Raw genomic sequence first — 27,478 nt, 5'->3', positions numbered from 1 at the left:
ATCGCCTATAATTTAGAGAATTTAGAGTGCTTTCAAAGAATCCACTTTTTTCTTTGTCAATAAATGGTATAAAGCTTTTTGAAATGCAGTAAGTGTGTAAAAGATGGAAATGAAGTATTTTTCTATCAAGTGTCACTGTATTTCAAACGCCAACAAAAGTTGTAAACGCTAAAAATGGATTAAAGAACCACAAGAAAAAAATTGAAGGGGCTCGTTTGAGTCGGTCTTATAATCTTAGGATCCGAGAACAAACCGAAGCTTTAGCGAATACAATCGATTGTGATATTATGGTCTGTACATTTGCATAAACATGTGCGAGGTGACGAGGATCGCGGGATCTGCTTGGTAGCGTTTTCTTTGCGCAATACTCGGTTGACCAAAGATGGTATCGTGCAAGATTTAGAGTGCTTTCAAAGAATCCACTTTTTTCTTTGTCAATAAATGGTATAAAGCTTTTTGAAATGCAGTAAGTGTGTAAAAGATGGAAATGAAGTATTTTTCTATCAAGTGTCACTGTATTTCAAACGCCAACAAAAGTTGTAAACGCTAAAAATGGATTAAAGAACCACAAGAAAAAAATTGAAGGGGCTCGTTTGAGTCGGTCTTATAATCTTAGGATCCGAGAACAAACCGAAGCTTTAGCGAATACAATCGATTGTGATATTATGGTCTGCACATTTGCATAAACATGTGCGAGGTGACGAGGATCGCGGGAGACGGAGGGAATGTGTGACCAGCATTCGCCTAAAACCCTCCGAAAACCTCCAACCTTGCAACGAACCTAACTTCTTAACCTTTCAGGAGAACAAACAACGACCTGTCCAACTTCTGTATACAGCAGAACTCCAACAACATGGCCGTTCAAGTAAAATTTCCGTTCGGCACAAGTGTGGACGTATTTGTAACGCACGTGGACCAAGAGTCCGGCAACCTCTTCGTCCAAATCAACAACGAAGAAGCGGGAAAGCTTGACGATTTGATGGTCGAGATCGATGAATTCGTAGCTAGCGACCGTTCTCCGCCCCTATGCGCTTCAGAAGTTCTGCTTGGTAGCGTTTTCTTTGCGCAATACTCGGTTGACCAAAGATGGTATCGTGCAAGATTACTAGCTGTCAAAGGCGCACAGTCTGAGGTTTATTTCATAGACTATGGAAACACAGAACACGTTTCACTTGAATTCCTGAGAAATGCCCCGGCTAAGTTTCTTAATCTACCGCCTCAGGCTTACGAGTGCGAAGTAGAAGGTTTAAGGCAGCTCAAAAGCAGCAACTTCTCAGAAGTTGTTACCTCTCTCACCGAACAAGTTCTAGAAAAAGAATTAGTGTGCATAGCTGTGTCGCTCAAAACCAGTCTTGTGTTAGTGGTTGATTTATTCACGGATGCGACATGCACGAGGTCTGTCCTTGATGTTTTGTCAAGTGGTGGACTTGCTGCAGACCCGGGATTGTCCGCACTTGCAGCACCTTACATGCCCTCTGTCAGCCCTAAAGACAAGAAGTACAAGTGTCTAGAGCTGGAGCCTGGATGTTACCTTGACGTTTTCATAACATCTGTGGACAGTCCATCTGACTTCTCATGCCAACTCATTGCAAACACTGAAAGTATCGCGACAATGATGGAAGAGCTAGCCTCAACATACACAGATCTTGGCCCACAGGACCTCAGGTTGCTGGCATCCACCAAGGGTTACCCCTGTTGCGCTAAGTTTACTGAGGATGGTTGCTGGTATAGAGCATTAATTACAAAGGATTTGAGAGACGCATCAGGATTTATTGAAGTCAAGTTCATGGACTATGGCAACATTCAACGCACACCTTTGACCGATGTAAGAGAATTAAAAGATGAGTTCCTTTCTCTGCCTGCTCAAGTAGTAGAGTGTTTACATCACGGCATTCGACAGGCTGATGGGTCGGAGGAGTGGCCAAAAGAGTCTTTGATTCTTTTTAAAAAACTTACTGAAGACAAGCACCTTGTAGCCTTAATTGACAAACGCAATGCAGAAGGAAAGTACGAAGTCGACTTGTATGATACGACTGGGGATATGGACATGCAAATCAGTCAGATTCTCATAGCTGCTGGTTATGCTGTAAAGACAAGCGAGTTCAATCCTAACCCTCTACGTATCCCAGCTGCAAAAAGCACTCCTCCGAAACCAGCTCCTGTCCAAGTTCAAGCATCACCACAAATGCCGTCCTTCTCGTACAGTAAGGAACAGCTGAACCCAGGTCAGGAGTACAAGTGTTTAATAACAGCCTGTCAGAGCCCCTCAAAGTTTTATATACAGCTGTTTAGTATGGCTTCCAAGCTTGAGAAACTCATGATGGACATTGAGAATTATTACGACCGCCTTTCTGCTGATGACGAATGGCTTGCCTGCCCTGTTGTTGGTGATATTTGTTGTGCAAAGTTTTCCGAAGATGATTGTTGGTACAGAGCGATTGTCACAGAAGTTCAAGAGTCCAAGAAAGTTGGAGTGCAGTTTATTGACTATGGCAACTGTGAGTCCCTCCCACCCAAGCGTATCAAGAAATTAGTACCACGGTTTTCTGACCTCCCATGTCAAGGCATTGAGTGTTCCTTGAATAGAATCCAACCTTTGGCTGCAGACTGGCGGCCAGGAGACAAAAAGAAATTTGAGGACATTGCTCTAGAGAAAGAAGCAGTTATGACTGTGATAGCTGTATCAAATGGTGTTCACAGGGTTGACTTAGTTTTGCGAGGGAGGAAAGAGCTGAATGTTAGTGAATACATGTTATTGTCTAACTGTGCAGGTCTGGCTAGTGGGGCCACATCTCAATCAGAGAACCTAAGCAGTATCTTAGCCAAGGAGTATACTAAGCTCAGCCTCACACTAGGGGATTATGAGGATGTTTTAGTGAGCTATTCAGAGAGTCCAGCAGTTTTTTGGTGTCAACTTCTTAAGCACAAGGCAGAGCTTGATTCCATTATGAATGCTCTTCATGAATACTGTGCAAACTCTGGACCAAAGGACAACATAAACTCTCCAAGAGTTGGTAAGTCTAATATACCTTTAAGAAACAGAAAACAGATAGTAGCTGAGTGCCTCTTAAAGCCGCATTGTCACCAGTTCACTTCCGGAGGCCCGATGCAAACCTCAACCATCAAAAGACAAAAAAATCTATTAAAATTTGAGATATTAAACAGACCATCCGCTCTAAATTATCAATCACATCCTCAAAAAAACTTTCAATAAACACAATATTTTGAAATATTTTTCGCGTTTTCCGTTAAAAAACATCAGAGATTGTTGCATAATCAACCGGAAGTAAACTGGTGACAATGCGGCTTTAAGGTTGGATGATTTTCAGAAGTAACCTTTTTGTTATTATGTTATCATGGTCTTTTTAGAGGTTTTGTGAAGTACAGTACCGCTCACGAACATAGGGACACTGTTCGCGAAACTTTCGCGAACAACGTTCGCGAAATTCGCGAACAGCGTTCGCGAAATTCGCGAACGACATTCGCGAAATTCCCGAACAACATTCGCGAAATTCGCGAACATATAGACTGTTCACGAACACGCTGTTCGCGAACAGATGCAAAATAAACGGTTTGACGGACGGTAACGTGTGATCCAGGGCAAAATAACAGCTGGAACAGCGAGAAGCCATTTATTTGACAAAGACTTGTATTAGACAAAATATAAGTTTGGGGAATGAATGCCGATCGCTTGATATTCCTTGAAGATTTTCGAATGTGTGTTAACTGCTAGCGAATACTTTTAAACAGCGGGAAGCCATTTATTTGACAAAGCAAAGACTTGTACTAAACACGGGAGAATTAGTTTGAGGAGGGAATGCCGATCGCTTGATATTCTTCGAAGATTGTCGAATGTGTTTTAACTGCTAGCGAATACTTAGAAAAGCGGGAAGCCATTTATTTGACAAAGCAAAGACTTGTACTAAACACGGGAGAATTAGTTTGAGGAGGGAATGCCGATCGCTTGATTTTCTCCGAAGATTTTCGAAATGTGTCAGAAAACTGCTAGCGAAGACTTAATAACAGCGGGAAGCCATTTATTTGACAAAGACATGTAATTATCACATGAGAATTAGTTTGAGGAGGGAATGCCGATCCCTTGATATTCTTCGAAGATTGTCGAATGTGTGTTAACTGCTAGCGAATACTTTGAAAAGCGGGAAGCCATTTATTTGACAAAGCAAAGACTTGTACTAAACACGGGAGAATTAGTTTGAGGAGGGAATGCCGATCGCTTGATTTTCTTCGAAGATTTTCGAAATGTGTGAAAACTGCTAGTGTAGACTTAATAACAGCGGGAAGCCATTATTTGATAAAAGACATGCAATAAACACAGGATAATTAGTTTGAGGAAGGAACGCCGATCGATCGCTTGATATTATTCGAAGATTTTCGAAATGTGTGAAAACTGCTAGCGAAGACTTAATAACAGCGGGAAGCCATTATTTGACAAAGCAAAGACTTGTACTAAACACGGGAGAATTAGTTTGAGGAGGGAATGCCGATCGCTTGATATTATTCGAAGATTTTCGATTGTGTGAAAACTGCTAGCCAATCCTTTTGAACACTGGGAAGCCATTTATTTGACAAAAACTTGTATTAGACACGGGAGAATTAGTTTGAGGAAGGAATGCCAATCGCTTGATATTCTTCGAAGATTTTCGAATGTGTGAAAACTGTGAGTAGTAGTCGTTTGTGTTCGAATACATGAGTCAGCGACAACATGCTCTACTATAAATGTTTTCTTTTCGGGTTTTGTAGAATATCAAGCGATCGGCATTCCCACCTCAAACTTATTCTCCCGTGTTTAGTACAAGTCTTTGCTTTGTCAAATAAATGGATTCCCGCGGTTCAAAATTCTTCGCTAGCAGTTTTCGCACATTCGAAAATCATCAAAGAATATCAAGCGATCGGCATTACTTCCCCAAACAAATTCTCCCGTGTCTAATACAAGTCTTTGTTAAAGAGATGGCTTTCCGATGTTCAAAATTCTTCGCTAGCAGTTTTCACACATCCGAAAATCTTCGAAGGATATCAAGCGATCAGCATTCCTTCTCCCGTGTTTATTACAAGTATTTGTCAAATAGAAATTCAAAATTCTTTGCTAGCAGTTTTCACACATTCGAAAATCTTCGAAGGATATCAAGCGATCGGCATTCCTTCTCCCGTGTTTAGTACAAGTCTTTGCTTTGTCAAATAAATGGATTCCCGCGGTTCAAAATTCTTCGCTAGCAGTTTTCGCACATTCGAAAATCATCGAAGAATATCAAGCGATCGGCATTACTTCCCCAAACAAATTCTCCCGTGTCTAATACAAGTTTTTGTCAAATAAATGGCTTCTCAGTGTTCAAAAGGATTGGCTAGCAGTTTTCACACAATCGAAAATCTTCGAATAATATCAAGCGATCGGCATTCCCTCCTCAAACTAAAGAGATGGCTTTCCGATGTTCAAAATTCTTCGCTAGCACTTTTCACACATTCGAAAATCTTCGAAGGATATCAAGCGATCGGCATTCCTTCTCCCGTGTTTATTACGAGTATTTGTCAAATAGAATTTCAAAATTCTTCGCTAGCAGTTTTCACACATTCGAAAATCTTCGAAGGATATCAAGCGATCGGCATTCATATTCCCGTGTTTATTACAAGTATTTGTCAAATAGAATTTCAAAATTCTTCGCTAGCAGTTTCACACATTCGAAAATCTTCGAAGGATATCAAGCGACCGGCATTCCTTCTCCCGTGTTTATTACGAGTATTTGTCAAATAGAATTTCAAAATTCTTCGCTAGCAGTTTTCACACATTCGAAAATCTTCGAAGGATATCAAGCGATCGGCATTCATTCTCCCGTGTTTATTACAAGTATATGTCAAATAGAATTTCACAATTCTTCGCTAGCAGTTTTCACACATTCGAAAATCATCGAAGAATATCAAGCGATCGGCATTCCTTCCCCAAATTAATTATCCGTGTGTAATACAAGTATTTGTTAAATAAATGGCTTCCCGCTGTTCAAAAGTATTCGCTAGCAGTTGTCACATTCGACAATCTTCGAAGCATATCAAGCGATCGACATTCCTTCCCTCTTCGAGGCAAGCTTTTAAGAATAAACTAACTTTTTTGCCTGTGTCTGCCCTCGTAAATCCACGATCGAATCCTTCGCATGCTTTGGCTTTCATCCGCCATCTTTATCGTCTTTATTTCTCAAACTTGAAAGTGTCTTGTCTTGATCGTCTACAAATAATTGAACTGAAGGCATATCAGACTATAACTGAATTTGTTGTTTCTGATTTTAACGATAACCATAGCTCTCAGCTGACTTTTACACGAACAATTTATTTGAATCGCTTGCAGAACTCCTGTATGTATTTTAAGTGAGTATCAGTACTGTAAGTCTTCGGTTACGAGGAACGAGTTCCCGTTTGTCAAACGGTTTGTCCCGGTCTGTTCGCGAACACCAGCTGTTCGCGAACGTTGTTCGCGAATTTCGCGAACGTTGTTCGCGAATTTCGCGAACGGTGTTCGCGAATTTCGCGAACAATTTTGCGAACATATGTCCACATGTTCGAGAGCGGTATTGTAAGGCTGTAAGAAAGTACCATCTGATTGACGTGAACCTTACTATTTAGGCATTTGGGCAAAGAAATGCTCAGTGCACTTACCAATATTTCTCTTACCGCTTCTAACCCTTTGGATCCTTGCTTTTACCAGGAACACCATGCTGTGCCATGTTCAGCGTTGACGAAGGCTGGTACCGAGGCCTTGTTACAGGTGTAACTCGAGCTAACCAAGTTGAAGTTCAGTTTGTGGACTATGGTAACTCTGAAATAATGCCTCCATCGCAATTGAGAGCAATGAAGCCTGAATTTATGAGTTTGTCTGCACAAGCCATCAGCTGTGAGTTGGAGCATCTTGGGTTCAACAAGAGTCATCATTTTACAAAGGTTTGCCAACATACCCAGTGTTTTCTCCAGATTTTTCACCACAGTGGAATGAAATTCATTTTTGAATTAATGATATTCATGATTTTTTTAGTAATTTTGATTAAAATAATGAACTGTGTACAAACTTATTTAAAACCTTGTTTTAAAACCAACTTATTTTAAACTTATTATTCATGCTTGCGCCAAGAACACTGGCACTCTGAAATTACAGCATGGTAGACTGCCAAGACAAACCTGTTTCTCTGCTGCTGTTATTGGTTGTGAAACTTGGTATTATTTTATTCCAGTGTCACTCTGTCCACTCCTCAATGTCAAATCAGAGAGAAATGTCTTTATAAAGACAAAAAGGTTTCTTGGCTGATGTTTTTCAGATGTTTTGGAAGTGGTGTGATTTTTTTTCTTTTTCTTTTTTCAGGAGCTGATTGAAAAATTTGATGAAGTCACTGCAGAGAAAGAACTAGTAGCTATGATAGCATCTTATGACAAGATCAATCACCGGTATGTTGTAGCCCTTCATGATACCGCTGACGGCAAGAATGAGAACATTCTGGATCTACTGACTCCACTCTTGTCTAAGAAAGCCAGTGGGATTGGCAGTGTTAGCATCCCCAAACCCAACTTAGCACCCGGTGCAAGAGAAAATGTGTGCGTTACGTCAGTTGTTGGAGTGACACAGTTCTATTGTCAAGTAATGAAAGCATCTGAACAGCTCGACAGAATGATGGTTGCACTGGATGACCACTACAACACCCTGGCAGACAGCCAGGAAGTCTTGACCGAAGTTAAACCAGGTGTGTGCTGTGCAGCCAGGTACACTGAGGATGACTCTTGGTATAGAGCAAGAATCTTAGAAGTGAGCAGAAACACAGTAACTGTTCAGTATATAGATTATGGGAACTCTGAAACGCTGCCAAACAACAGGCTCAAGATGCTAGCAAGCAAGTTTGCCGAGCTGCCCGAGCAAGTTGTTCCTTGTTGTCTCACTGGTGACATAAGCAAGGTGAATGAAGCCCAGTTTAGTGACCTAGTGTTTGACAAGACCTTTGACATGCAAGTAAAGGCAGTCAGCAGTGAAGGCACATTTGAAGTTGATCTTATCTCCATGGAGACCCACAAGTCTATCCGTGATCAGCTTATCCAGTCTGTCACCATCCCCAAGCACACCCTGCAGGCAGGAAGCAAAGTACCCGGCCTAGTAACCTCCATCACCAGCTCTTCCAAGTTCTACCTTCAGGATAGTCAGTCAGCAAGTGCGTTAGATGAAGTAATGGACCTGTTGGAAGGCCACTACCGGGCTCTTGGAGAAGGTGAAGAAGCCTTGAAGAAGCCACAGGTTGGGCAATTTTGCGTCGCCAGGTTCAGTGAAGACGATGGGTGGTACCGTGCTGTAGTGACAAAGGTCCATGGCAACAGTATTGAAGTGCTATATGTTGACTACGGAAATGCTGAGGTCATCCCTGTCTCCAGGGCCAAGATTCTCAAACCAGAGTTTGCTAAACTTCCCATGCAGGTAACTTTGTGCTATTCCATTCTCTTAGGAATTCATAGGCTGTACTGTGTTTTATTTGTGACATTGATTTTTTTTTTGTTACTTGTTTTATGCTTGTATATTGTGTCATTGTGTTGTATGAAATGAAGAAAATTCTACAGCTATTTTGATTTTATGAAGAAACTAATCTTGTTTATCCTATTATTATTGTTTTGTTCATATGGCTATAAAACTTGTGATGAGCCAAAATACAGTGCAACAATGAATAGTATTGGTGGTGAAACTATGATTGGGAAACTCAACAAATTTGCCCTGTGAGAATTGTAATAATGCTGTGTGTAAGAGAGAGTTGCCGTAGAGATTATATTTCTTTCTTACATAGTGGTGTCATACATATCCATTTTGCCTTCAGGCAGTAGAATGCTGTCTACATAACGTGTCTTCAAGTACTGATGATACATCAGAGGCTCTATTTCAAGAACAGGTCCTCGACATGGAGCTGACAGCCCTCGTGAAGTCTGTGGATGCAGATGGTGTTGCTGGTGTCGAGCTCTTTGACCCATCTGGAGTGGCAATTCGTACAACTCTAGTAAAGTCTACCAGTGGTGTTTCCAGTCAACATGCAAAGACCCCATTGCCAGCTTTGACACCTACAGGTAATGTTATGTGGTGTTTCCCATCTTAATGCTTGAATTCTAATTTTCCAAATGCTGTTTTAATAATTAATAATATGAGGTTGAGGGCTTGCTTCACAACAAAAGATTTGAAGGCCACAGCAATCCTATATATTGTTTGCAATTATGATTTTTTAGCTCGTGTATAAAATGTAGTAACATAGTAATACTCACCATGAAATCTGTAAATTTCTGTTTATATTTCTCTACTAGAAATGTCTAGGATTCTGAATCAATTACAAAGAATCAGGTTGTACAGTATAAAGTTATCTGATTGGTCTCTTCCAGTGCCCCATAATGGCCATGCTATAACTCAGTATAATCTTGTATGGGGAATTTGTCCATTATCAGTCAACAAGCCCTGTAAAGCCCTACAAACATTTGCATTTGCATGAAAAACAGCAAACACGCCAGTAAGCTGTTGTAAAAGTGGCTGCCTTACAGGGGTGGTTTGATCATAACTAAACCTGCAGTAATTGCAGAGGTACAGCATTTTGCTTTAATTTTGGTTTGATTTTCCTGAAGAATAGATAACTTAACCCTTTCACGCCCAAGTTTTTTTGACTGACGCACACAAAATGACAACAGGTCTTCAGTTTTTATAGATTTTCTCTTTTTCCTTAGAATTTCATGGGCCAACATAGTAAGAACAAATATTGCCCACATAATTATTGATCGGAATAAAGTACTGGTTTTCCAAATATTGTATTGCAACAATTTTTATAAGCAGGCAAAGACAAACTTTTTTGAATTTAGCGCAATTTAACCGCGTGCTCGTCATTTGTTAGTTCCAGTTTATGCATGTTTTCAGATAAACTACATGAAATTAACTTCAAAGATCCAGAGTTAACTCTTTAGGGAAGCATATCCAAGCATTATACATAGCTATTTTTCAGGTTTAAGCGAGCTGGTTGTGATAGTCATGTCAGCACCGTTTCTACACAATACAGCATCAACATGGCAGCAATAAAAGCACGGCTTGCATGGTCATTTCATTTCATATTTTTAATGGCTTTATTTCATGGATTGAACAAAACTCAACTGTCCATTTTTGCTCATGATTGTCTTATTGACTGACAATTGGCCATAATCTGTGAATAAATCAAGTATAGCACAACAACAAGAGGATTTGAGAACATCATCGAGCGGAACGAGTGGTGACTATTGAACATATTCAAGATGGTATTGGGAAGAATTTTCTGCATTGTTGTTCAGATACGGCCAAAATAGGCTTGCAAGAAAGTATTATTTGCTGCTATTGGTTTTGCAATATCCAACTGGACGAGAAACACTTAAATATTTGCGAATTGTTGGCAATAGTCCGTGCCATGAGTACTTACAAAAATACCGAGATGGTGGCTGAATTTATTCACCGCTAGTTCGTGCATCGTTCGCTGTTGCTCTCAAACCACTCAGAATCTTTCTCTTCGTTTCCTTTTTGCCATTTAGAAGCGCCTCAAACAAGTTTGTTCGATTGACAAGAAATTAAATCAATTCAGAATGATGAAAATATAAAAAAAAAACAAAGTTCAAAGTCATTATTTGGATGATTCTTCGGTCCGATGAATGGAGTAGCTTCTTGTTCCTCAATGGCAGTACCAGTTCTGTACCAAAGTTGGTCTTTGGGTCGCAAAATACAGACATTTTTCTGCTAGAAATAGCCCACGGCCATCGTAAAACTCTTTTAAATCGCTATCAAAATCACCCAAAATATCATGAGTCAAGTCCATGATCTAAAGGCAAGGTCCGTGGTCGTGGATGGATTTCGAACGCGCGAAAAAGTTTTAACTTTGGATAAAAATTTCATGACGAACAGTTCGTTGTACTGACTTGAGCTGTAAGAGAGAAACGTGAAGAATTTCATGCTCTATCGATTCCACGTGTTAGGTTTCCATATAAGGCAGTCCTTTTGTCTTTTTGTCCAATGACAAAGAGGCATACAGCAAAATACGGAAAATTCCGTATCTGGGCGCGAAAGGGTTAATTGTTCATTTCTTTTTATGTACTGACAAGTTCAGTCCATTTTATGTACCACCAAGTTTAGTCTAATTTTCAGAGCTTTTCATTTTCATTCTTACCCAGAGTGGTCAGAATATGGACGTCCAAATAAGCTCTGTGCCAGCCTTTAGGGCAAGGTCACAGAAGCTTTTCCTGTTTTTAAGATTGACCCCCTATACCCACCACACCTTAAATTTATTTAGTTTGATTTTTATGATTTATTATGTATGTCTAGATTTACTTTGTAAGGACTTTGTAAACTAGTTGTTCAAGTGAAATTAACTAAACAAATTATTTTCCACTCAGAAAGAAAGAAAAACAATGCCAACCTTTATTGTTCTTACCAAAAATCAAAGTAGAGAAAATGTTTTTGCCTTTTTGTCTGAAAATTAGCTTGGAAACCTATAGAATAATTGACACGAGAAATTATTGTTTTGACAGAGAGATTTATTTTTAGTACACCATGATTATAAATAAAAATAGTAACTCTATGGTAAAGGAAGACTACAGTTTAAGTTCAGACTCTCAGCGATTGATCGACTCAAGAAAAAATTTAATCAACTATGAATGAATAAGAAGTACTCTATCAAAATTTGTACTTTAATTTAAGTAACTTAACTTAAGTATTAACATTTCAAAAACGTACCATTTGATATTGCTGGACTTTAATTGCTTGTATTCAGTCACATGACTTTTTTGTGTGTGTTAACTTCCGGTTTATAAAGTGGTGGTCAAACAAACCAACGTGGCTTCCGTTAGACAGACAGACAGACAGACAGACAGACAGACAGACAGACAGGGGTTTCATTCAATTGCCATGGCAGTATTACAGACTGAATTAAGGCAAAGGGCCAGCACATATAGCGTTATACTATTACAGAAATCGATAAGTGCAAGCACACTCTTTGATTCTCTCCGAGTACACTGAAAGTCTAGAGCCAAATGTGAAGGATCGATACCCCAAAAAAGTTTTATAGGGTCAAGGGATCGACCCCTACATATTAAAAAAGAAAGATCGTGTGTCGGATTTCGATAAATTTCTCAAAGTAGAGTTCCTCGACATCTCGAATAACCGAGCAGCGAAGTGTAATCTATCAATTTATAGAATTCTGCACTCCAGAAAGCTGCTACCAATGCTAAAAACATTAGGGAATGTTTTGGGAACATGTATCATTGGAAAACAAATAGTATTTAGAGATTAACAATTATTTTACGAAGTGATTTTTAACCACTGTTCTTGGCATCTTTTTGTAAAATCGCTTACTTCGAGCACCCTTTTTAAATATCACCACGAGGAACTCAAAAAAAAAACTTTGAACAGTTCGAACAACCCAAAACAATGCAAGTGAAGGGAATTTTCATAGAGAGAGATTCTGACTCAGCGCTTGTTGTGAAATTCGATCACCAGAATGTTTGACCACCACTTTATGCTCGCATATTTAATGAGGTGCTTGTGACGTCACTTTATTACAAAGAATTAACAATTTTAATTTTACGAATAATTAGTACCCATAAGTCATTTGCCATTTGCACTGACAACCTTTTGTGAAATAGGTTTATTGTCTTGTACTGTATTCTTTACTTGTGCACCTAGACCTTTGAGGTTAATTGCATTCCAATCTCCTTTACTAACTTTGCTACAAGCTTTCCTCAACACCTCCTTTCTTACCTCCTCAAGCCCACATGACTTGAGGAGATTTAGGGGAGGGAGATGAACAGGATTGTGCTGCCCACCAGATCAGTGCACTAGTGACAGGATCTGGGAAGCACACTCCAACAAAAAATGTTTTATTTATTAACAACAATAATATGGAGTTTACATGAATTATTGACAAAGTATTTTTTACATCAATTCATATCTCCCTAGCAACCAAATTCAAGCCATTTGTGATGACATTTAAGGAATCAGATATGGTTGATGTCCATCCAGTAGTATGTCTGAACCCTCATCAATTCTACTGTCAAGTTCCATCTGAGAAGGGGATTGCCGCATTTGGGCAGCTTACTGACAAGCTGAACAAAGTCTATGGAAAGCTGTCATCGGATGAGGAGAGGATTGCAGTGCCAGCTGTAGGCAAGCCATGTGCTGCTCTATATCAAGGTAGCTACCATTAAGATACTGTGAAAGGGAACTAATTCAGGTTAAATAACATCTAGTTGTGTCTGTAAAGCCATTTGCAAACATTGCCTGTATTATTAGTGAATAGCTGGAAAGAAGCTGGCACAGCAGTGCTTTGACTGTTTGAACCTTATGTTATCCATTAGTTGTCAACCTTTTCTTTGTCTTTTGGGCCAGTGTAGTAGGGCCAGTAATGCGCCTGATATTTGGGCGTCTTCACACTGGGCTTAAAGCATTGGTTTTTTTCTCCACATAATAGCATGTTCTCCGAAGCAGAAATTGAAAAAGAAAAATTGGCCATATTAAGTCAGTAACATGGTAGTGAGAGTATAAACGAAGGGCTTGTGATGAAAAAACTGGTAAAACCCTATGTTATTTACTTTCTAAATGTATTACCTGGGTATTTTTCTTAAAACAGTTGACAAAAGTTGGTACCGTGCTATTATCACCAAAGTGCTTGACCGGAACAGAGTTGAGGTTTCTTTTGTCGACTTTGGCAATGTGGAGACAGTCCTTGTAGATCATCTCAAGTCCCTGAGACCGGACCTCATGGATCTGGAGGTGCAAGCGGTCCTGTGTAGCTTGTCTGCCAAGCCTGCTGGAGGGGCTCAATGGTCTGATTCTGCTAAAACAAGGTTCTCTGAACTTGTATGTGAAAAGTTGCTGGTAGCTGAGATAGTCAAGGTTGGAAAGAGAGGTGAGATGTTAAATGCAAGCATTAAATGGATTTATATTTATTTGTGAAAATGAGTAAAAAAAAATGAAAGAGAGAAACACATGTTTTTTTTTTGCAATTGTTGCTTAACGGTTTTTCAACTACCACTATTCTTAACATTTTATATGTCAAATTTAAAATGAGTTGCTTTTCATGTAATTGTTCATGAGTGGCATATTGGTGCTTTGCTTCTATTTTCATATAGGAACCTTTTTATAATTGAGTTCTATCTATGTCTATTTACATAAAAAGAAATAGATCTGCCCACTCAGTTCAAGTATTCTTATTTCACTAACATCTGGTTCCGGTATTAGGCAAAACCTAAATCTATATACAGCTGATCTGATATTTCCCTTACATATAATGGAATCCTGGAAACCTCCTCTCTTACCTCCTTTAGCCCACTAATGACTTGAGGAGATTTAGGGGAGGGAGATGATCTGGATTGTGCTGCCCACCAGATCTGTGCACTAGTGACAGGCTCTGGGAAGTAGAATCCAACACATCTGTCATGTAATAGCCTGAGTATGACAGTGGTAATCAGGGATGCCTGGGATAATTGCATATTTGGACCTGATTTTGAGGTCCCTCATAACTGTAAACCATACCAAACAACTTGTGAGAAGTGCATAAAATTCAATGTCTGAGTTTTTGTTTGTTCTTTCTTTCTCAGGCAATGACCCTTGCATCGACGTGCTCCTTTATGACACCAGTGATGACCAGAGTGACAAAGAAATTGCAGCAATTCTTGCACAGGAGCAGCTGGCAGTAACGGATTCTCCTGCCATTTCTGCTGTTTCACAGCCAAAACCATCCGCAACCTTGTCCAGCCTGAAGAGGCTTACACCATCAACCACTCAGAATCTCTACATCACATCTATTGACTCGCCTGGTGCATTCTACTGCCAACTTGATGGAACTGAAGACAGACTTGCTGCTTTGATGGAGAACCTAGGGATTTTTTATGAGTCCTTAGAGACCAATGAGCTTAGTTTAAATCCAGTTACTGTAGGAAGCCTCTGCTGCGCTCAGTACTCTGAGGATGGTGGATGGTACCGGGCCATAGTTGAGACCATCCAGGAGGATACAACTACTGTGAGATTCATTGATTACGGCAATGTCGAGGTAGTCCAGAGAAACATTATCAAAGTCCTGACCCAAGATTTTATGTCTGAGCCAGTCCTTGCTGTCAAATGCAAGTTAGCGGGAGTAAGCCCTGTTGATGGTTCCTGGTCACCAAAGGCTACAAGCACCTTCCAGGGAATAGCAGCCTCAGACACATTATTTATTGCAACTGTCAAGTCTCATGTTGAACCATACGAGGTCATCCTATCTGATGGGACAAGTGATGTAGGAGACATTCTTATTGCTTCAAAAGCTGCTATTTCAAGTGATCAGCAACGTTTAAAAGATCCTGCTGCTCCAGAGTACAAAAACCCCAAGGTTGAAATTGGATCAAGCATAGAAGTACTAGTTACTGATGTCACCTCACCTGATCTCTTCCACTGCCAAATTGTTGCAACAGGAGATGAGCTGGATGCAAGTAAGTCTGTGTTATGCCCAACAAAGTTTTTTTTGTAGGCTCACTAGCCACCTGATAACTTAATGGGATGTCTTTTTTAGGGGATTAAGAATTGCAGACAAAGTATTGAGCTTTCATTTATTAGAAATTCGAAAACTGTTCTTATTAGCGGTAATCCTTAGAACTGTTTTTAACTGTAGATTACGAATCCACATTAGATAACATAAGGAAAAAGCAAGTGCAATGTTTCTTTCTTGTTGATGCTACTATAGCATGAGGAAGCGTTAATACATGAAACACCTTCTGATATGCCCCATGTCCTCTCTAGTGATGAATAGGCTGAATGAGTATTACTCCAGTGGTGCTGTAAAGCTGGTCACATCACCACGAGTCCGGCTCCCGTGTGTTGCTATCTACAGTGACGATGAAAGCTGGTACAGAGCTATCATTCAGAGTATCCAAGGAGCCAAAGGAATCGTCCAGTTCTCAGACTACGGGAACTCCCAGGAGATCCAAATGAAAGACGTCAAGGAAATTGCTCCAGAGTTCCTGGAACTCCCTCTTCAAGCTGTTCCCTGTAGCTTGGGAAGTGAGCTGGATTGGACTGACGAGGAGATCAAGCAGTTTACAGAAATGACTGTGGATCAAGCGATCACTGCTAAGGTCATTGCAAGACAGAATGGGAAATATGTGGTCAAACTGTTTGGTGAAGACAGTACTCCCATAAGTGATACCTTCCTTGCAGGGACTAATAGATCTGGTAAGTTATTAATAATACCACCAACCTTCTTTATTGACCCAGCTGTGGATATGTTATTCAACCAACATGACGGAAAAACATGACTTAACGTTTCAAATAAGCCCATTTCACATCTAATAAGGCGGAAAATTTCTTTAAGTACTTAGTGAGTAATAGCAAACAAAATATCAAATTCGATTCTTTTTTTAATTTATGCGACTTTTTGTAAAGTGTCATTGAAATTTTAGCTTTTCGTCCCTGAGCTCATACCTAGCACAAGAATGATCAAGGGAAAATTTTTTTAAAAAGCCAAAATCCGGGTATGTGCATTTCGGCCTCACAATATTTGTGTTCCAAAAATCAGTCCGGAATACAAGGAACCGATGGCCATTGTAAGAAATTGTGTCTTCTTTCCCTATCTCGAATTGCGAATTTTCCAGGTTTTTCCGTCATGTCTATTTAACCACGTGTAAGATCTCGTGTATGAGACGCGGGGGTCCATTTAAAAAAGAAATAAATTACAGAGTAATTAGAACAGTATGTACGTTCTGATTGGTTTGATTACCGAACTTTTAAAATATTTTGAAGATCATGTCCTAGTTAAAGAAAAAAAAAAAAATCTCATCCCCAATAGAAAAATTACAACTGTCTTCTTAGCACTGGAGTGTTTAAGCCTACAATCTCGTTCTCTAGTGATCTGCTCTAGAATTCTTACGATGTTAGCCATTCACAGAAGAGTTTGTTTTCTTATGTATCAGCACTATGGCACAATATTTATGGATTGTTTGTTGATTATGGAGTTATCTAGGCCTAACCAGTCCTGTAGCCTTATTCAACAATTTATAACTCCTAGAGGAAAAAAGAACCTTATTTCCTAGATTGTCTTTCAGACATGTGACAAGCTATCACATTACGCATAATTGAAGTGGGCCTTCTTTTCTTTGTTTCAGATGCTGCCTCACACCCATCGCAAGTCCTCAGTGCTATCTACATCAAGGGCACACTATCGTATGGAGAAAAAGCCTACTTCCTTTCAGCGGATAAAATAGACGAGATCTGGCTCCAGCCTGTGCAGTCTGCAGAGCATCTGGAGTCGTTAATGGCTTCTATAGCTGAAAGCAAACCAAGTAGAATTCTGCCGCCCACTGATCGGATTGAAGGAAAACCTTGCCTTGCTAAATTCACTGAAGATAATGCATGGTACCGAGCTGTGATTACTGCTGTTGAAGATCCCACTTTTCACGTTAGGTATGTTGACTTTGGAAACACAGAGTGCCTTCCAGGCGACCGACTTGCTCCAATCAGCCCATCATTTCTGCAGCTGCCAACCCAAGCAGTGAGATGCTCTCTGCATGGATTCCCAGCAGACAAATCCAGCCAGATCGTCGCCCAGCTCAAGGAAGAGTTAAAGGATAAGACAGTCGAAGTTGAAGTACTCCAGCAAACATCAGAAAGCATTTTAGTGAAGCTTTACGATGCTGATACCAAAAAAGCAATACCCGAGGAGGTGGTGGCAGTACCACAGGAACCTACTTGCTTCCGCAGAGTAGCCTTCTCTACAAGTGACAGAGAGCCAGCATACTACTTGTCAGCAGATTCCGTGGACGCAGTTTGGCTACAGCCGGTTAGCACAGCAGGAAAGCTTGAAAATCTCATGGCTGCTATTGCTGAAAGCCCACCTTGCAGCCCCCTTCCCTCATCTCTATCTGCTGGTTGGCCTTGCTTAGCGCAGTTCACAGATGATGACGCCTGGTACCGGGCTGAAATCCAAGAAGTTAAAGATGGAGGTGTAGATGTGAGGTACATGGATTATGGCAACTCCGAGTTCCTACCTTTGAGTAGACTTAGCCCGATCCCAAGCTCCTTCCTTGAGCTTCCAGCCCAAGCTGTGAGGTGTGGTCTTTATGGTGTTGCAGCTGGCACAGACGAGCAGACCCTAGCGCTCCTGAATGAATCCTGCGCAGAAGCAACTCTTGAAGTTGAAGTTGTCGAACAAACTGCAGATGACTTACAACTGGTGAGACTGTACAATGCTGATACAAAACTACCAGTCATTATAGAGGCAAAGACCCAAGCTCAGGATGAACCAGCCACTAAAAGATCCTTTAAAAAGGCCTCATTCTCAAAGACCGCTAAAGAGCAGGCTTGTTTTATCATAGCAGAGGCTGTAGATACAGTTTGGCTTCAACCAGCTAAGACTGCAGATGATCTTCACAATCTAATGGAGAACATCGCAGTACTTGAGCCTCGTGTTGCTCTTCCAACAGAGTTACAAGCCGCCAGTCAACCCTGCCTGTCACAGTTCACAGGGGATGATTCCTTTTACAGAGCTGAGATTTTGGAGGTTAAAGAAGGCAATGCGCATGTGAGATACGTGGACTATGGAAACAAGGAGTGGCTACCTGTCCAAAGGCTTAGCTTGATATCCGATGTTCTGCTTTACCTTCCAGCGCAAGCAGTGAGATGCATGCTCCAAGGCGTCCCTGCCGACACATTAGAGCGAACACTTGAGCATTTGAATGAAGTTTATCCAGAAGTAGATGTAGAAGTTGAAGTTGTTGACGAATCCCCTGAAGGTCTCCCTGTGATAAGAATGTACAATGCTGAAAGCAAGCAACCTATTATATCACATGAGGAACAACCATCCCATGAAAAGGACGTAACTATCACAAGCAGGAGGTTTACTAAAGCCTCTCTACCATCAAGCGGAAAAGGACAAGCATACTTTCTCTCTGCAGAAGCTGTTGACTCGGTCTGGGTGCAGCCAGTGGAAATGGCTAGTGCTTTGGAAGCAGTCATGGAGTCTATAAAAAGTACAGACAGCGCAGTTGTCATCCCACCATCTCTACTAGCACCAGGGCTGCCCTGCTTGTCCCGTTTCACGGAGAACGACGTATGGTACCGCGCTGAAGTATTAGAAGTTGGTGAGGGTACTGCCACTGTAAGATATGTGGACTATGGGAACACCGAGTCGTTATCCACGACCAGGCTGAGTCCAATCTCTGATTCATTGCTCGAATTACCAGCCCAGGCTGTCAGATGTACTCTATACAGTATTCCCATAACAAAGGCAGAGCAGGTCGTGGCCCTCCTGAATGAAGTTTGTGCAGATGGAACTATTGAGGTTGAAGTTGTTGAACAGGACCCAAGTGGATGTCCTTCAGTGAGGCTTTATAATTCTGAAACAAAAAAGCCCATCATTCCAGAAGACCCAATTGTTCTAGAACAAGCGGCAGAATCAGAACCATTGTCATTTACCAGGTCTTCCTTTTCAGCTAGCGAAAAAGAGCAAGCTTACTTCCTCTCAGCAGATGCCGTAGATGCTATATGGCTTCAACCAACTAAGACTGCAAGTCTGTTAGAGGAGCTGATGGCTACAATCGCAGAACATCACCCAAGTGAACCCATCCAAGCATCTCTTTTAGTACCTGGCCAGCCTTGCTTATCACAATTCACTGAGGATGACGGATGGTACCGTGCGGAGATTCTGACTACGAAAGATAACAGCGCTCATGTGCGATACGTAGATTATGGGAATGAGGAGGTTCTTCCCATGGACAGGCTGCGTGCCATTAAATGTGAGCAACTTGAACTTCCAGCTCAAGCTGTAAAGTGTAAACTAGCAGACTTAGCAGCCGGTCAAGCGGAACACTTCCTAACAAGACTAAACGAAGTTTGTGCTGAGAAAACAGTTGAAGTGGAGGTTGTTGAAGAACAACAAGGAGGGCAGCTTGTGAGGTTGTATGATCCCAAAACTAAAGACGTTGTCAATAATTTAGTTTCATCTAAGACGCCAGTAGCTGCTGAAGAAGCCACACTCATTGAAGAAGAGCCAGAAAAACAGCCTGAAAGCGCAGTTCCAGTAGAAAGACCTTTCTTCACCCAGCCAAAGTTCACAGAAGGTTGTGAATTGCATGTGTTCTTCGCCGGAGGAACATCTCCTGATGCAATGCTGCTGCAGTTAATCAAGGAGCATGAACAGCTTGAAGCACTAATGTCAGAGATAGGAACAGCATACAGCGAGCTTGACGATGGGTTAAGCATCATGGAACCTGCCCCAGGGCAAGCGTGCTGCGCTCAGTACTCAGCTGATGAGCAATGGTACAGGGCTGAGATCCTCTCTACATCAGAAGATGGGGTGTATGTCCGATTTGTCGATTATGGAAATGAAGAAACAGTACCAGTGTCCAAGGTGAAGGAGATAAAGGAAGAGTTCCTTGCTCTGCCGTGTCAAGCTTTCAAGTGCAGCTTGGCTAATGTAATTCCTGTTGCTGAGGAGGGGTGGTCTGAAAGCTGTCTTACTTGGATGGAAGAGATACTGACGAGTGAATTAAGAGCTGAGGTTGTGGTCTTGAAGGATCAGGACATGCATGTCAACCTGTACTTTACGTCTGAGGAAGGTGAAAACAGCGTCGCTCAGTCATTGGTGGATCTGGGATATGGACAGCTTATTGGGGGAAGTGACAATACTAGTAAGCCTGTTGTACTAGAAGATGCCGAACAGAATCAAGAAGTCATTGAAGGTGGAGAGAAAACTATAGAAAAGAACACAGAGCAGTCAGTTGTTGTAGAAGCGGTACAGGAAAAGGCAGTTACTAGCGATGCCAACAAGGACAAACAGGAAGAAGAGAGCAACGTCCAGTCTCTTTCTGAGGAGCAGACTGCTCAGCCTGAGGGTGAGAAAGTTGCTAAAGAGGAAATTGGTGAATCTGAAGAGAAGGCAAATGGGCCTGCTTTGCCTCTACTCGACCTCCCAAAGACGATATCATCTGAAGGTAAGATTTTCTCGAGTACAGCGGCCAAAAATGAGGATAACAAGCTTGAATATACAGGCAAACTCCCTCTCGTGACTTGCTTTATTGTATGTAACTTCGTCTTAACAGTAGCATTGATATCTATTCCCCATCGCCTGTTTGTGAAATCTTCTAATGTGCAGATTAATCTGACTGTATGATTAGAATACTGAAAAATCAGTGGCACATCGCCGAAGTCTTACTCATTTCGGCTCTGGCCCATTGGAAATCAAGTGATTCATTTCTAAAGTACTTCTCTTTGCAGAACTCGCGGCGCTTGCTTCCTCTGACGAGAATATAGAGAGTCTAGGTGTGAATGGTTTAGATGTAGATAGGGTAAGTGAGGGCGCTGGTTATGTCCCTTCCCCAAGCCCTGAGGTCTCAATTCATGATGCCGACCAAGTAAGGTTTGTCAAGGCTAGTCCAGAGGGTAAGACAACCTCCCAGGAGGATAGCTCATGACCCCCTCCTAATTGCTAATTTTTATGTAGATCACGTTGAAAGGACATATATTTGTGCAGGTTTTTTTAAAACCAACAAGTATTAAAATACTTGTTGGTTGCAATTTAAAAAAAAAAAATTTGTTTTGTTGCCATCAGCAAAAACGATTTTTAGAACGATTTTAATGCAGGTTTTTATTACTCTTGGTCTTCAAAGGTCAGGGGCCGCTATGCGAGCTGGTTTTTTTAGCTTTTTATATTTTCTTTTTTACTTAGTTTTTATTACTTACCCTCTGGGGAAAATCTCATCAAGATTTTGATGTTTCTGTACTTAAGTGCGTTATATTATTGCCTTGTTTTCCTGGCTAGTGTAAGGTTTAGAGTCACTGAGCCTTTGCTGTCTTGTGGTGCGACGGACGCTGTATATTGTTCCATAGTTAGAATAATTGAGAAATGCTGGACTTTCAGCTTTTCAGTTGTAGCTACAAGGGAATGTGATGGTCCATGACTTTGTTGTCATCTGACCCTTAGCTTAATCTAGTTTAGAACCGAGATGATTATTGAATGCGTTATTCAGTTTTATAGCTACGAATTAAAGGGTTTGAATTTATTATATACTAATTTTAATAATAAATAAAATAACTACATAAAATAACTGCCTCCATTGGTTTTTATGGTCTTTTTTATTGCTCTAAATTTGTGTAATATGTTTGTAGATAATCTTGAATGACCAAACAATGTTTGGTTTTCTGCCAATTTCGAGAGATAAGGCTTAAATCCCTGTAATCATTACAGTCAAAATCAAATTATTGAGGGGATCATTCTCTATTGTCAAATATAACCCGAAATACTCTTCAAATATACTCCGAAAACTTTGTAAAGATTGTAGCATCTAGGTTTGCTTTCTGGTGTTTAGATTTTTAGATAGATGTAACCAGCCAATTTATTCATTAGTCATCTGGTTTGTCGCCCCTATATAACATAACGCTGTTTGGATTTTAAGATCTAGGCATCAATTTTTTAAAAATACTTTTTTATATTTTTATTAGCACATTTTAAGTCACCTGCTATTTTACATGTTACGCTGTTTGGATTTCTAGGGCAAGCCTCTCAGCGGTGCTGACAAGCCTGCTGCGGTAATAGACCTTTCCAAGAGTCTAGATATTTCCAAGAATCTTGACATTTCCAAGAATCTAGACATTACCAAGAGTCTAGACCTTTGTGTAAATGTGGCGCAGCAGTCTGATAATGCTGCTTCACCTGAAGAGAAGAGTACTAGCTTTTATACACAAGAAAGAAAGGAGGATTTCGAACTCCTGACCTTAGAGGAGAATGCAGATACAGTGGCGACTGGCTCTGTACATATCCAGCATGGCGCGAACTACGGTAATGTTGATAGTTTTATATCCGAGCCGGATTATTCAGAAGACGTTGATACCCCTTGCAGACAGCTGGTGTCTTCTGTCAATGGTGTGGAAATCGCAAGAGTTAGTACCAATGATAAATCGAATGACGTTGAGGTAGTAGCACGTCGTATAGAAGACAAAAGAAATGCGGTAGAAATTACAGAAAGCCTAGAGGTTAAAGAAGTGCAAGCTGGAAATGCCACTGGCCTTTCAGAAAAATCGCTGGTGTCTGATTCTACAGACAAGGCTAATGGGGAAGTTGTAGAAGTCGAAGAGGTTGAGCTAGTTGAAAAGGTGCAGGAGATGATGTTAGAGACTAACGAGGCAAGTGGACAGGAAAAATCAATTGTCGAAGAGCCGGAACTGCCCACAACCAGCATATCGTTAGAAAATGGTGTTGGGGTGTTGGACTCTGATGAATTAGACAACAAGGAACAGATTGGTGGTGACCACACTCATTTACATTCAGAGTCTGTGACGGGAATGACGGATGAAGAACCAAGAATTGAAAAGTCAGGAATGAACACAACGCTATTAAAAGACGGCGGTGAAGAAGTGACTGATCTTAAAGAATTAGAAAAACAAAAACTGCTTACCCAGGACCAAGATAAAGAATCTAAGACCATCGGCATCCATGTATCTGGTGAGGAAGAGCCAGAAGAAATCACAGCAAGTTCCCTGTTACAAGATGTTAATGATGAGGTTTTCGATACTGACGTAATAGATGTAGACTTCTCTGGAGATATGGCTGGGAAAGGTAAAGTGTCCGGTAACGCCGATGAAGTGTCAAATGTGGAAGTGCGAGATCAGACTCCCTTAGAGGATGCTGATGGACAAGTATTAGGAGAAGAGCACACTCAGCTTGAAAGAGATTGTACTACCAAGACGTATCAAGAGCCCTACATGGGGAACATAGGTCAGAGTGTCCAGGAAGAGACATGTCCGATAGAGGAATTAGTCAAAGAAGACCATCGAGAAACATTTGATGATGAAGATCAAGCTGAAGCTCAAATGGCAGCAGTGAAAGAGTTCCTTGATGGAATCATTTTTGGTGTTTGCCACAGGATACGAGAGCAAGCTCAGTGTAGCGATGATGCACATAAAGTGAAGGAAGGCACCAAAGATATTCAGAATAGTGCAACAAATGCAGCCCCAGTTCAACATTCAAAGTCTACACTAAGTACTAAGGTTTGGTCATTAGGAATTGGAAGCGGAAAACTGGAAAATTTTCTTCAAACAGCTGCACTTGCTGATTCAAAACGTGATCCCAGAACTGCCAAAGTAATGGTTGGCACCAGTGATAACGCTATGTTGTGTGAAGGGGTTCTTGGTGCGAACGGTGAGTCTGTACAAGAATCAGACAAAGAATCGGATGTACTCTCTGACGACGCCCTAGAAATCTTAGATGAAGAGCTTGAGCACACCCCAGAGAAGGTCGTGGCTCAGCTGGAGCACAAAGAGAATGTTGTGGTAGGGCGAGAGCTTCGGAACACCCCAGAGGCTATTGATAATCTGGAGCCTACTGCAACAGGCGATAAACTGTTGACAAGAGGCACCATAAACGAAGTTGGAGTAGCTGATCTACAATCTTTAAACAGTGATTATGTGCTTCAGGATCTAACCCCTGCCGCAAATGAGCCACATCAAGAACATTCCATCCGTGACTTAAAGTCAACGGAGAACCGAACAGTTGAATATTGTGATTTTCAAGGAAGTACCTCGGTGAATGGGAAGCCTCCAGCGTCTGGGCTAACTTCAAAAGCTGGAATACAAGTAGAAGACCTAGAACACACCTCAGAAAACAGTATTACACAAGGGCTTACCTTGGTTAATGGGGATGGGGATAACTCTGTGAATCGAAAGCCAGAGCCCGTGCTTACTTCAATAGCTGGAGAGCCAGAAGGCGAGCCAGAACACAGGGCAGAAGATAGTGTAAAACGAGAGCTTACCTCGGTAAGTGCGGAGTCCTTGAACGGACACAAGTTTGTTAAGGGCAAGCCTGAGCCTAGGCTTGCTTCAGTAGCTGGAGTGCCAGAAGAGGAGTTAGAACTTGCAACAGAGAAGGACGAGAAAGATGCATTGCTGGCAGGTAAGATAAAGAGCCAAGACGTCGAGGTATCAGCTCGGGAAACAGGCAAAGCTGTTTAAGACTTGAAAAGCAAGTTATAGTTAGAAAAGAGTCCTACTTTATGTTTTAACTGTATTTTTATCTGAAATAGATCTTTTACCGTCAGTTTGTAAATTTCGTTAGCGTGGCGGCTTAGGAATGGTATCGACACTTAAGCCTTACTTCGAACACTGACTTCCACCAGCAGAGCACCAACGCTGTTATCTGTTTTGTGACTTTGTCTTTATGTGAACTATTCTCGAGCAAATGTGATGCTTGTCGCTTATCGGCTGCTTTCTTATAGTGCGTACATTTGAATTAGAAAGAATGTGTTTTTGCGAGAAACCTTGGTGCCGATATTAGCACTTCAATAGAGATATCTTCGTGCCTTATCAAGGGCTTAAGTAATTCAATGGCCAACCGTTGTCTGCTATAACTCACTTGGCCTTTCACATGGCTTGGAAGATTTCTCTTGGTAGTTTGCAGTCAGACCTTGACCTATTTCCTTTGTCATAAGTGGGTTTTAGACGATTTTGTTCTTGGTTTGCACATCTGCCTCTTTTCTCTTTAGTGTCCGTTTTGTTACTTGCAGGTTCCCTTTGCCATATCACGCTTCAGCTCTCCCTCTGGCTGTCAGAGGTAGTACCATACATTTCTACTTTTCGTTTACCTTTTGTATTTCAGTATAAGGTCTTTTGTTGCTGGTTGCAACTTTTGTATTTCATCATAAGGTATTCTGTTGCTGGTTGCTAAGCCTTGGCCTAATACAAAATGCGGCCAGGGTTTGATCACCCTATGTTAGGCATCTCTTAAAGCAGTACTCCTGCCAGTGACAATATTCTATTCTTATGGGGGACATTCTGTCAAAAGAAGTTACAGTGTTCTGTTCTTGTAGGGCCGTTTCGTCAGAGGAAATATTCTCAGACCTGCACCCAGGCTTAGACGCCGGTAAACGCTGCCCTTGACCTCAAAAAGATCACATGACCGACAAATGGACCACAGAAAAACCATAATAACAGATTGAGACAGTCTTGAGTCTAGCGACGTGAATCACTTAAGTGTAGGCAAAAACACAAGCGAAGGAATTCTGCAGAATTGTTCTTGGCCTATAAACACGGTCTAGACAGTTGACATACACCTATTTCAAAAGACGTTAGTGCGAATGTCCAATGGCAGTTCTACGACCGAAAGGTGCGTCTGTGTAGAAATTATACCTACTTATTCCTTATGTGCTAAACCCCAGCGATAGCATACCATACATCGATGACCTATAATGGAAAATGTACGGTTTATACCTTTTTTCTGAATTTATTAGGAATCTTTTGTGGTCTGTGGCTCCTTTCGGTCACAGCACTGCCATTTACCGATCCCTTTTTGCGCTGACGTTACACAGGTATATATTCGCTTCGGAAATTTTGTTTATCTTGCATAAGTGCTCCGCGTTCCAGATTTGATTTTGTCCCATTTGGACTACTGTAATTTGAGTATCCGCTTGAGACCCTAGAAACTTCACAAGATCTGCTGGCGTTTAAAGGGTACAAGCATTTGGCGTACATTTTCTTTATTAAAGCTGTTAGATTGCTATACAAATGTGGACAATGGAAATGTTGCAGTTTTGACATTAATAACGGTTAAGTTATTATTCTTATTTTATTTATTTTTTTTTTGCAAATTTGATTTGTTATTAAAAATTGTTAATCGATTTCGCTGTCAGTCGCTTAGTTTAAGGAGTTTTCGTGGAATATAAATGAGTATATTTTCAGGGCACACAGTTTGACCAAGTTCCAATTCAACATATCTTCCCCTGGGGTATATGTTGGGCAAGCCTGAGTGGCTCGGTGAATTATCCTTCTTATTGGCATTTGAATATTAAAAGTAAGATATGGAGTCGCCCCTGAGGAGCAAAGTTCACAGGTTTGTAGACGGCAATAAGAAGCAACGTAGCCCCCTCCACATGCATAGAACCGGGAGTCTAATGAATCTAATCCTGTGGTCGACAAATTCCTCGCGCTCGACGCATCGCCACAGGAATCCCGATCGCCTGTGTTTCTTTGCTGCTGCTTTCTGGGTAAAGCCGATGTCTACGGAGGACACAACAAAGGATAGGCATAACTTTCGGCGAAAACCGAATCTTCCACTAAGACAGTTGGCAGAACGTTGCTTTGTAGTGCCTGTGTGTCTCACAACTGGATTCCGGGTTTAATTTCTTGTTCCGGCGTGTGTTGGTTTGCACCTTTGATCGGAATATTTTCAACGGTTTATGCACTAGTCAATTGAAACCCCGACCCCCGGGTCATAGCGGGGAATGTAACATTTGTGCAGTGTTACATTTTTAATTTTCTCCCGCCCCCGGGAGAAATCGTGCTGTTACAATCCCCACCCCTATTGCCCCGGCGTATGGTACATTATTTTCTAGATTTACTACCGCAACGACTTCTTCTATCGCAACTCAAACCAATATTGTTGAAAATATCCATCAACGCTTCAAGATTCAATGATAAAGACATCCCACGACGTATAAAACAAGAACGGCA

General features: G+C 41.1%; 1 protein-coding gene across 1 annotated transcript; it reads left to right on the top strand.

Annotated features, from left to right (window-relative positions):
* Window positions 1-671: 671 nt before the first annotated feature.
* On the top strand, window positions 672-25,833 carry LOC5507547. Its single transcript, XM_048726124.1, has 12 exons — window positions 672-3,014; window positions 6,710-6,942; window positions 7,358-8,452; window positions 8,844-9,087; window positions 12,971-13,204; window positions 13,614-13,919; window positions 14,611-15,480; window positions 15,788-16,219; window positions 17,149-20,973; window positions 21,257-21,327; window positions 22,532-24,926; window positions 25,537-25,833. The coding sequence occupies exons 1-12, from the start codon at window positions 854-856 to the stop codon at window positions 25,695-25,697; spliced, it is 12,027 nt and encodes a 4,008-aa protein (XP_048582081.1). The 5' UTR covers window positions 672-853; the 3' UTR covers window positions 25,698-25,833.
* Window positions 25,834-27,478: the final 1,645 nt, after the last annotated feature.

This window comes from Nematostella vectensis, chromosome 4 (assembly GCF_932526225.1).
Source record: "Nematostella vectensis chromosome 4, jaNemVect1.1, whole genome shotgun sequence".
Lineage (NCBI taxonomy): Eukaryota > Metazoa > Cnidaria > Anthozoa > Actiniaria > Edwardsiidae > Nematostella > Nematostella vectensis.
The sequence above is the reverse complement of the archived record's forward strand: the minus strand, read 5'-3'. Positions and strand labels throughout refer to the sequence as shown.